The sequence below is a fragment of the Aythya fuligula genome, chromosome 1, assembly GCF_009819795.1.
Source record: "Aythya fuligula isolate bAytFul2 chromosome 1, bAytFul2.pri, whole genome shotgun sequence".
In the NCBI taxonomy this organism is placed as follows: Eukaryota; Metazoa; Chordata; class Aves; order Anseriformes; family Anatidae; genus Aythya; species Aythya fuligula.
Window position 1 is genome coordinate 76,554,152 of NC_045559.1, and position 12,395 is coordinate 76,566,546.

Sequence of the window (12,395 nt, forward strand, 5' to 3'; positions counted from 1 at the left end):
ACCCAAAGGCCATGTAAGTCTGGGTAGCAAGCAAAGCAGGCTAACTTTGACAAGAGCAGGTAGAATCCTCACAACCCAGCTCTGATGGCATAAATTTTTAATGCTGTCCTCACTAATTAAATCAGTCTTGAGAATCAGTCTTCTCTGGTGAAATATATTACCTGAATAGGAAGCAATGTTGTACCCGTTTACTGTAACAGAGATTGCACAGGGTTTTGTTTCTTCCAGATCCGGTATTGCTGCGGTCTAGGTACATTTTGGACCAGTATTTTCCTATTTCTCTCTTTTTCCAAAAGTTTTAAATTACATAGGGGAAAAGAAAGAAAGGAAAAGAGGAGAGGAGAGGAGAGGAGAGGAGAGGAGAGGAGAGGAGAGGAGAGGAGAGGAGAGGAGAGGAGAGGAGAGGAGAGGAGAGGAGAGGAGAGGAGAGGAGAGGAGAGGAGAGGAGAGGAGAGGAGAGGAGAGGAGAGGAGAGGAGAGGAGAGGAGAGGAGAGGAGAGGAGAGGAGAGGAGAGGAGAGGAGAGGAGAGGAGAGGAGAGGAGAGGAGAGGAGAGGAGAGGAGAGGAGAGGAGAGGAGAGGAGAGAGACGAAGGCGGGAAGGCAGGCAAGCAGGAAGGAAGGCAGAAAGAAAGAAAGAAAGAAAGAAAGAAAGAAAGAAAGAAAGAAAGAAAGACAGAAAGAAAGACAGAAATGGAAGAGAATTTTTTTATAACATCTTACTATGGAAGTTTTGAAGATTTTAGAACATCTCCACAGCTGGCAAAAATGCCCTGTGGAACCAGATTGATGATTCCTTGAAAAATTCAGTTTGAATCTCTCTTGATGGTGGTGGGATGCTACAGCCATAGGAATAGGAGTGGGAATAGCAACACAGTCGGAAGAGCAAGAAGAAAGAGAATGTAAGAAATGGTAGGCATAGCAACTGCTGGCAGACCCTGGTTGCCAGTAGCTACCAAGACATGCCCCCATCCTTCAGTAAGTGCCCAGCGTAATATTCCAGACCTCTGACATAGGCCAGCTAGAAGAAGGACACCTGAAAGGCATCCACGGACAACAACGATTCGTGGCATTTTAGAGTGCAAAAGACTTTAGTGTCAGAGGAGCAAAGGTACAAAATCAAGTGTGTGGTTTCCAAAAGGGTGATTTGCATAAAACAGTGCTCAGAGCAGCATCTCCCTTGATTTGGGCTGAATTGCTAAATGGCAAGAGACTGCTGTTGCATAGGCTTTTCTCTTACTTATGTCCTCAGCATGTAACTTCCTGTATCATTTGTGCAGATGCACAAACAGTTGGCATTGATGTCAGCTTGCAGCAGTAAGGTATTAAACAAAAGGGCTGTGTAGCTAGTATGGCTGGAGAGAGCACCTATATTCACTACCAATAAGGTCATATCATGACTTTTCAGAAACAGCTCACCCAGAGGATGAGCTTGCCTTACAGATATGTGCCTGCAAAACACACAGGAATCACAGCAGAGTAACAGTGCTTGTCTGCATTAGTTTATTTTCAATCAGTTTTTCCTGTTTCCTCTGCCTGTTGATGTGTTGTAATTATGTGGTTGGGAAAAACAAGTTTGAGAGAAGAGTACTTAATGCTAGCCTGCAAGGCAAATTGAAGGTGTGGACAGAAAACACATCATGCAGTAAATCAGAAGAAATATCTTCACTGCATTCTTAGAACAGTCCCTAGGATGTGAACACGGACAGCTAGTTCTTAGAAAACCTGTCTTATCAGAGCAGGGTAAATATGTCTTACTCAGATTAAACAGTCTCCAAGTACTAGTTTATTTGCTACACTGGAACTGTTGAATTCTATTGCACAAGGACTGTGAAGTTAAATGGAAACTCAAAACACTGGAAATAGGAATTTTGCAGGGAGAAAGTCGAATGAAAAAAACTTTTATAGTTTCCCAACATATGGTACAGAAATCTGAATGGATATATATCACTTACATTTAAAACACAAATATTATACAGTACAACCCAGAAATAAATTACAAACAAAACCTATGCATTGTGAAAGAAGGAGAGGAAAAGAAGGAAAGGGAAAGAAAGAAAGAAAGAAAGAAAGAAAGAAAGAAAGAAAGAAAGAAAGAAAGAAAGAAAGAAAGAAAGAAAGAAAGAAAGAAAGAAAGAAAGAAAGAAAGAAGGAAAGAAGGAAAGAAAGGAAGAAAAGGAAAGAAAGGAAGAAAGGAAAAAAGGAAGAAAGTTTTACAAACAAACCTCACTGCAAATCTTCAAATGTACTGCTACAGTTTTCAATTTCAGTATCGATAATAAAGTCTGATAAGACAGGTGCTTTCCAAATCATGGTAGATGAGAATGGGTTGAGTCTAAAGTCAAGTCTTTGGTCATTTTCTTATGATGTGTTTTTAGATTTTTTAAATATACAGTTTATTACTGGATTTATCTTTTTTTTTCTTAACATGTTATCATAGAAAGGTTTGAGTTGGAAGGGGCCTTAAAGATCATCCAGTTCCAACCCCCCTGCCACGGGCAGGGATGCCACCAACTAGACCAGGTTGCCCAAAGCCTCATCCAGCCTGATGTTGAACACCTCCAGAGATGGGGCATTCACAGCTGGGCAACCTGTGTCTGTGCCTCTCCACCTTCTGAGTGAAGAAAACATCTTGGGTAAGAACATCTTAGGTAAAATTCCTAAACCAGATCTAAGAATTTCATTCATATCACTCTAGAGCAAAATAAAATAAAAAATAAATAAATGATAAAGTAGATTTGGTTGTTGAAAAATTAGTCTGACACTTAACTGTAAAACAACATAAATCTGCCCTCTGATATTGGAGTTCAGTCCTGTCCTCAAATCTCCATCTCACAATCCTTCTTCACACTTCTACTGCTTGACTAGGTGAAAAGTAAGGCTGATAACTGAGGTAAATTTATGTAAACATGCTAAATGAATGTGATCAGTCAGTGCTGCTTCCATCTTCAAGGCACCAGTTCCAAGAGCAGTGCTGAACTTTTTTTAACTTTTACAGTCTATTAGCCCCATCCAGAATTTCCCACCAGTTGCTCTCTCTGTATTTGTAATTTGATAATTGAGTATTGTTCTGCCCATGGAATCAGAATTCATAGGTGAGTCTTTTTGCCATTTTGCTGAGCTTCATTTTCTCATTAAATATTTCCTCAAACTTTAAATTCTGTTTTGGAGTGAAATGGTTCTTCCAATCACCAACAGTACCTAGAAGAGCAGGGGTAGAAAAATAAGATTGAGGCTAGCAATATATAGTGCTGAAAACATTTTAAAGGCAGACTAGTTTTATTAATGCTGCAGATGGCATAAATTATTACTGTGTCATCAACCACAGTCTCAGGAATCGCTCATAATCATTTTCCCAGTCTGGTGAGACTCTGTTGGAAACAGCTGAATCATCATCCATAAAGGCTATTAACGCCTCAGACTGTTTCTCATTGTGTGTCACCTGACAATGCCAACAACACTAAGTGGTACATGAAGAGTAGCAGGTTTCCAAGATGGAAATAGAGCTCTTGGTCATCTTGGCAGAGAGGCATCTTGCCTCATCTTAGGTGTTTGCAGTTAAAGGTCTCCATTTAAGCTCTTTCAAAGTCAGTAGAAGAAAATGTTTGCTTCCTGGCTGAAATTCATCTAATCATAGTCAACATCTAAAACTCATCAAATGAGTTGTGCCAAAAAGGCAGCTACGTCTCTCTACTGAGTAAAGAAGACTCATAAAAAAGGAAAGCAGAGTGACTTGATCACATGAATTGCACCCTCACACCTGCTCCTAATTTTTAGGGCTTTCTACAGATGAGACGTCCCACCACTTAAGAGGTCAGTTAACTACTTCTTGGTGACCATGCACATTCGTGTTCTATTGAATGTGTTTATACAAGTGTTTCAACTGTTTTTCAACTCATCAGAAGTTTGAACAAACATGATTTTTGTTTGTTTGTTTGTTTTTAAACTGGTATATTTAAATGAGAAATGCTCAAAATTTCCCCTCACGTGCACCCTCTAAAGAAGTGTGCATGATCTCAAGGCAGTTGACTAAATAGTGTTCAGGATAGCAAGGAAAAGAAAAGAAAGCCTGAATAATAATAATAATTATTATTATTATTATTATATATGTATATGCATATACACAAAAGTCAAGCTGATTGAAATTTGCTAAAACCTCTGGATTTGCATAGAAACTACTTGGAAATAAAAATGTTGAAATTATTCAAGTTTTTCAGCATAGATTTGTCAAAAGTCACTGACTATATCTGTTTTTGTTGTTGCAGGTTTTGTTTGTTTTTTTTTGTTTGTTTTGTTTTTCCTGACATTGTATTCTGGCATTTACTTCAGCTCATTGGTAAAAACATTCTGTTGAATTAGTGAAATGTAGTTTCCCTATTTATAATTGAAAACAAGTTTTTCTTAATTGAAGTGACCCTAATTTTTGAATTGTCAATGATTGTTCAAAAAATAATTACAAATAATGAAAATCCATCTAAACATGTTGGCTTTGATTTAGTAATTATTCTAATCTGAAGAAGCTTCTGAAACATCAGTAACAAGAAAACAGCTCCTTGAGGTATTTTTAAGTCACATTCAAGCTAAGTCCTGTTGAAGATTTTAGTACAGATTCCAGTTTGGCCAAGGCCTTAAGGCGACCTCTTAGGTCACCCGGTGGTTGAGTCATCCATTCTTTTGTTGTCATGGTCAGCATATTTCTTTTTGGGAACATTTCAGTAAGATAACAGGGAGTACAGAGGATAAAGGCTACCAGCAGACTTCTTCAGAAGGAATGTGTCTAGCTCTTTTCCATTCTTGCAAACTAAATGACCTTCACTAGTGATTTGAGAGGAGACTCTGGGGCTTGTGAGAGACTGAGTGTAAACTTTTAGATACAAATAGGCAGATAAACAGCAATGTTTCATGAAGCTTTCCTTTCAGCTGCAAAGCTCATATGGAACAACAGTTAAACTGTTGTTTAAGACTCTCATGTTTTTCTAGCACATGCATGCATTTGCAACCAGAGAACTTGGAAAGTGGTTTTTAAGGGGGCTTCAGATTGGAAAATCCTGTTACTGCTTCCTAGGGTGGACCGAAAACATCATCAGAGGCAGGGAGAGACCCAGGCTGCTGCTTCTAGAAAGGTTGTGGTTGGTGCTACCATATTAAGCCAGGAACACTGAATTTACCTTTTCTGAAAATCAGCTTCCTGTTGGATGTCAGGGCACAGACGGTGTGACTGGGGTCACTGTTTTCTTTTTCAGTGTTGTTTTTCATCTCTGAGAAGGATGACTTCTTGCAGATGTCTTGAATATCATCATCACTGATGTCTATGTCCAGGAACACACTGATTTCCTTCACAATCTTGGGGAGATCCTGAGATACAAGAATAATTTATTTTTTTTTAATTTCTGAGCTGATTATCAGATTTTCAGTTGATATGGAAATTATTATTTTTATTACATAACAGGTTTTTCCCATTCATTTGCTTTCTAGCAAAGCTAAACAAGTCTTTGGACTGTATACATGACAGATACAGTAAACCTGATTCCCCTCTTATTCATACTCACAGAAATGAGTAAATGTGCAATCATATAGAATTACATGGCAAGGTAAACTCCCAGTTTGTTCTTCTGTTTCTCAGAATGATTTCACTGGGAACAGAAATACTCAAAGCTCAGTCTCTGTGTAAGGAGCTTATTTTGTTGGAGGTGCCATGTCTAGAGATCTCACAAGTGATTCCAGATTCAAAATGGGCTTGGAATTCCTCATAGTGGAATTGCCAAAAATAAACAGAACTATTTTAATGGAAACATTGGGAAAAAAAAAAAAAAAAAGTGTTTGCTTCATAACAAAATAATAATTCTCTGAAAGCTAAAGTATATTTGATATTAGAGGTTTTGTTGTTGTCTAAGAATAGCAAAGCTGTTTCTGCATAATAATTTTCCTTTGTCATTTTTTTTTCCTACCTCCACCCCCAGCCTCTAATTTTCTTCTTTACTGGGCACACTGTTCCCACTGACCATGTCTAGTTCTGTTGCTTTATATCACTTTCTGAAAATTTCACCTGAGATGTCAGGTATAACAGGTTAATGTGTGGAACTCAACAGATGTTCTTGGTTAATTTTTCTATAGGACCAAGGACCAGGAATTTAAAATTCTTTCTGTGGCTGGGGAAAATCAAGTAATATATGTCCCACTCCTGCATCTATGAAATGCAATACTCACACGATTTAAGACTTGCATAACTTGTGTAGTCTGAATTATTTAAGTAACGTGTTTCAAGACAAAAAGTCCTATGCAAATATAAAATATGCCCATTCACATTCACATTTTCTTATTTGTCCCTCTTCATTGCAATTTGCTACTTGATATTTTAATTACGTCAATTTAAAAGTAAAGCATTCTGAAATAAGAACTGAGAGCATATTTACCTTCTTCATGTCTTCATAGAACAAAAACAGGATATTTTTGTCATTTTTATGTTCTTCCCAACTTAGGAAATGATCAAACCAAGATCCACAGACAACTGAAAAGAAAACCCATATAAATTCATATAAATTTGGTTCATAAATAACTCTGTATCTCACACACTTAGGGGAATGATTCCTTCTTGGTATCTACCCCGCATTCCTCTAAATCTGATTCAATTCTCTCCATGAAGTGATTCAAGTTTACCATCCAAAAATTTTATCATTCCTGTTGGACTTTGTTTTTGTAAAAGAGATGCAGGTACTTTTCTGAGGTATAATTCTCTAGTGGAAACAGTCTCCAAATCTAGGAATAGGCCAGTAAAGAAAGAAAACATATGGTCACAATGAGATCTGAGTATCTGAGCAAGTATCTGCATGTTTATGGTCACAGACATAAAGACTAGGAAAATAAACTAGGAAATAAATGTATCGTAAATATAAATATCACACTAGGGAATAAAATAAGGAGTCTGTTAAATGGCGCACACTATTGCTAGTTCTATTTTGGCTCAGTAGAGGAGAAATTTATATACTTTAAAAAGTCAAGGAAGAGTTGATTAAATGAGTAAGTTACTATAGAAATACATCATGAAGCCAACTACATGGATAATGTACAGTTTTACATGTACAATTGACTCATAGCACTTCTTTTGCCTAAATGCTCCTTCTGCTGAACTACAGGAGGACAGATAAACTTGAGTTTTATTTTAAAAGAAAAACAGTTCTGACCCTTCTGGTTGAAAGACAAGATTGACAGCTGAGTTGAAAGAGTCCTCCAAGCAATTAAGAAAGGGATAGACAGAGCAGTCACATCCACCCTTCTCCGTAACTTTGGCCTTGCTTTATGCTGCTACCAGAAAGGTATAATATTTTAATGTTGTAAAGAGAATGATTTTGGTTATAAACCTCAGGATGTATTTAGGTATTTTGCTGAATGCTCCAGCCCATAGCCACCTCCTACACATAAAATGCTATCTAACTGCAGGGCACATATGCACCACAGTGTCCAACTAAAACCTGCTTAGCCACACCAGGGACATGGCCAACAAATGCACCTGCTTTCCCCCAGCCCGCATCTGTGCAAGAAATGTACAGATCTCCAGAATTCCACTGTCTACACATAAATTTGGAGTTTCCACTGCTTTTCTTTCCTGTTTCTAGCAGGGAAAGAACATATTCATCAAGGTAGGTATCCAAAGAACCTATTTTTTTTTTCATTTAAAATAAAAATTAAAATTGAAAAATAAAAATTGGAAAAAAAAAAGGAAAAAAAAAAAAAAGAGTGATAACAGTGACGTCTTTTAGGTCCTGTAAGCTCTTAGACTAGATCATCATTGTCTCAGCTCTCCCCAGGTCCTTTAGTTTTGTCTCTCTGTGGGTTCTTGCTATATGAGTGAGCAATCCTATTTCCAATAGCTGAAAGTCAGTGACCCTTTTGGCTCTGGGGTATAGCAAACAGTCTTGGAGACTCTAGTGACAGCATAAGTTGTGTCTGAGTGTCCTTGCCTTTGTTCTCAACTGAAATAACTACACAAGAGTACTAAAGGATCTAAATCAAGCAGCACAAGCATCATACATTTCTATTAAGAGCAAAAATGACAACCTCTCTCCCAGTATCACCTATCAGATAAATTTCTCCTGTAACCAAAATAATTTCCTTATGCCATGCATAAGCATGCAGGAAACAGCAGAAGGCTACTAATTTATAGACAAATGGGAGATGTTTTAAAATTTGAGACAGTCCTCTTTTCTGTTTTCACTGTTGAATGTTCAGAGGTGTTACTAAACAAGCCAATATCCTGCACATCACTTATGCATGTGCCTTAGGGCTACTCTGAATAAGGAACACAAGATCTACAAGGCAGAAGAAAATTCAAACTGACTTCTAGATCTTTGATGTAAGCTCATGGTGACTGCACTGGCACTTTTCTTTCAAATTTTTCAAGGCCATCTATCATTGTTGCTGTTATCATCATTGTGGTTGTATAGCAGGAACAAGTCCTCAAAGGAGTAATAAAGCACTAAAAATGGGAGTGGATACCTGGAACACAGTCCTCCTGTCAGCTTCCAAGCCACCACTGCCATTCACACAAATCTCACTCATGTCCTTGGTCTTTGGACGCCACGACTAAGACAACAATCAGGCAGAGTGTGTGCAAGGGCACTTAGTGTGTGCAGGGGCACTTTGTGAAAGCACCTAGACTTCCTTTGAAGGGCCACACAAGGCTACTTTCAAGATCAGAAAAGGCAGTAAGCCTGCAAGTGTGGCTCTCCATGCAGCCTGGGGACTGTCTTTCTGTGTGCTGCCCACCTTTCAGCAGGACAGTGGAGCTCTGCTCTCTGGACACATTCAGATAGTGTCTACCCCACCAGACTGCCTACCAAGGACAGGAGGTGGCTGCAGTGATCCCAGCTGCCTTTTTGTCTGCTTGGAAGGAGCTGTGTGCACATTCCTTTGTTATCAAGGCTTAAACACGAGTTCTTGGTGTGAAGCAAACTATTAGCATGGCTCATGAGGCAAGGTCGGAAATGTTTTAACACAGGGAAATCTGCATCATAACCAACAAATTGTTGGGGTTTTCAGAGTATGTGTGGGAAGAGATGAAACCTGCAACTTGGTGATGAGAATATGATTTTAACAGGTGTGTCAGAGGATAGCAACCTGCAACCTGCAGTTGTGCTGAAAGAATGCAACTACTTGTCAAAATATCTCCTCACAGGGCTGAAGACAGCATCCAATTATTTGTTCTTGTTTGGTATAGCATTAGAATTTACCTTGAAAAAATAAAAAATCTAAGGCTATATAAATGAGGAGTTCAACAAGGAGTTTTCACACAGTTTGCATTTGTTAACACCTTCTGTGCATGATCAGATAATGCAAGCTGCAGGGAAAAACATAACACTTATCCTTACCGTCTCCTTCTAAGAACAAGTCAAAGAAAGCAGTCCAGGTATCAACAGTGGGAAGGTGTGGATTCTCTCTGTAGTAATGATACATGGAAACTGCAGTATCTTTTGGATTTCTGCTGATGTAGATCATCTGTAAATGAAGATGATATGGTTATTAGTGATAATGTTATTCCTTTATTTTAGAGGAGCTGTGTGCATAAATGTGGCATTTTCATAGGCAGTTTGCAGTGTCAAAACCCTTTCCTTTAGGATTCTTCCATTGGACACCACGTCATAAATACAGAAATGCATTTGTCCCTTTTTAGGCAGAAGAGAGCAGTGGTCAGCAAACAAAACCTTGTGGGCAGAGGTGTGTTTCCTACAGATGGGTAATGTTTACATTTTGTGAAAGAGACAGGTTCATTTTAACTCATGAGTTAAACTACCTCATATATGAAACTGTTTCCTTAACATTCACAGGACAGCTGCAAATGTAAATCTTGGCTTTTCACTGAAATTAGTGTTGTCCCAAAAGTCTGTATCTATCTAATCCTGAAAATTTGAACTTTTAATGTAAAATCTGAGGCCCAGAGCCGATTATTTATAGACCTCCTACATCAGCATGGGTTGACCCCCAAACTGATCTGAATCCTCCTCCTGCATTTGAATTCACCTCTGTTTGGCTCTATTTCAATATAGGGTCTTGACAAAGCTTCATAGGAGGGACAGGGTACCTTCACCCCCAGAATATTCCATAAATACCGCAGATAACTGCTTTTTAAGCAAATGCTCCAGTCACTAGGAAATGGAGCCATGATACACACACACCACCTTCCAGTCCCTAATAATATTGAAAGATCCTAGTGTTGCATTTTTTTGTGGTGCCTGACATACAAATCACCCAGTGGGAACAGTAGGGCAGGAGCAGAACCCAGTTTTTAGCCTAAGCCTTTGCTCATGCTGCCTTCAACTGCTGGTTAGCTGTGTCTCCAAAAATCACAGCAAACCACTTCTGGGAACTGTAAGTCATTTAATATCATTTAAGGATTAACAAGACAAACTAGATTTCTAACAGACACAAAATATCTTACTGCTTTTATAAATTTTTGCCTTACCTTGCAGTTTTTATTCTTAAAATTTGAAGGCAACATGTTGTAGTCTAAGTGCGTTGGGATGATTCTCTTTGATGAGAGTTTATTCAGTTCCTCCAGTTTGGAAACATCTCCAAATTCAATGGGAGATGTTAGTGTAATTGGAGTGTTGTAAAGCTTTGTTATAACTCCTGCCAGCCAGTGTGTGCCTTCAGAAAATTATTTTTAAGGAGAAGAAAAAAAAATAAAGGAAGAATGAAAGAAAAGAATGAATATTTGTTACAGAGAAGATACATGAAACGTGCAGATTGCATATGGGAACAGCTTTCTCACACACGCAAAAAACCACCTTCTAAAAAACACCTCAAAACTTCTACACCTCCAGATTCAAGAAACTACATAACTGTATAATCCCATTGGCTCTAGATGTATAAATACTGAAAAAAATGTTGTTGCTGAAGTACAAAGTAATTCTATGCAAAGTGTTAATATTTGTATTGAAACAAACTCATTAGCTAACATAAAATTCATACTGCTTGTCAGCAGGTGGTTATATTGTCTTTATTATTTATTTTAGAATAATTTCTTTTGTTTTGTTCTGTATTCTTATAGTAAATTGAGTCTATATATTTGGAAGGTAACTGACTGAGCTTCCTCTTTGGTATGTGTGTGAGACAGAGTCTGGGTGAGAGGGAAGAAGAAATGAATAAACGTGCAGGCAAGGGCCATACAAATAACCTAATTCAACTCTTGCCTTGTTATAATTAAATGTAGGAAATCCTCTGGCACATCCTTCAGGTATAAATTTTGCTTATAAGAAAGAAATACCTATTTGTTTTCCAGTATGAAAACGTGAAATTATTTTCAATTAAAGAATCAAAATTTAGACAAATGATTTGTATTTTGGGGGTAATTTTAACACTTCCTGAGAGAATAACATTCTCGCATATTCAAACACCCTTCCCTGTTTCTTGCACACAGGTATTTCACAAGTAAGTTAAGCAGAGAACACAAAACAAACAATCAAAACGTCTTGCAACTAACATCTAAAAGTAGAACTTACCAGACTTGGGATAGGAACCCAAAAGGACATCATCTTCCCTAGCATCAAAAGTATCCAAGGATTTTAAGAGTTCTAGAGAAGACCTGGTAGTAAAGGGAATCCCCTTAAACATATGAATTAGTTCTGTCTCACTGGGGTTGGACATGTTTGCTTAAGTCTTCGATTCCTGCAAATCAGATAGCAGTGAAATGACAAGAGGATTTAAGAGTCACCTCTAAGTCAGATGATTTGAAGTAACAAACTGAAACCAGCAATACAAACTTCATGCTTTTATACTTTATTATGCATGATGAAGTCCCTATCAGATATTGATTTTTCTAGTTAGCTGATAAAGGCAACTGAAATGTTAGAGGTAATTTCATAAATAACTGAAATGCAGAGTCATCAAAAATGTGTATCATTTGTCATTTATTAGCTTTCCAGATAAAGAAAGGGGGTGATAGTTAAAGTATAGTAATTGTGGAAAATGCCAAGACTGACCATTTTGTGTTGCCATAAAATTTGCTTAATGTGATTATTGAACAAGTTGTACTTCCATGGAAGCAGTATCTTATTTTATGTGACTGGGATTTTCATTTTATGAAATATGCAGTGGCCTGAATGTTCAAAAGTGCAAGCTGATTCCCAATGCTTCAATTATGTGATGTCAAGAAACCAGTTTTCAAAGTATTTCAGAATTTCAGCCTGAGGCTTCTTAAAAACAGAGGAACTTCTAAAGCACAATCATTTTTTTAAGCTGTCATCTATCTCCATAAGAAGAGTACAGAAAAAAAAATATCACAAATTCTAAACAGATATTTCACATTGGTTTGTATCCTACATGTTGCATGACTAGAAATGGTTGAAGATTTCAATTTTTTTCCATGGAAAATGCATAACCATAATATAATCATAATAATAAT

General features: G+C 37.6%; 1 protein-coding gene across 1 annotated transcript; it reads right to left on the reverse strand.

The window, feature by feature from the left end:
• Positions 1 to 3,080: 3,080 nt before the first annotated feature.
• On the reverse strand, positions 3,081 to 11,638 carry LOC116485665 (sulfotransferase 6B1-like). The gene is made up of 6 exons (XM_032181158.1): positions 11,494 to 11,638; positions 10,455 to 10,639; positions 9,364 to 9,490; positions 6,412 to 6,506; positions 5,167 to 5,353; positions 3,081 to 3,199 (listed from the first exon to the last, which is right to left on the reverse strand). Exons 1-6 carry the CDS (start codon positions 11,636 to 11,638, stop codon positions 3,081 to 3,083), a joined length of 858 nt encoding a protein of 285 aa, XP_032037049.1.
• Between the last annotated feature and the right edge of the window lie 757 nt (positions 11,639 to 12,395).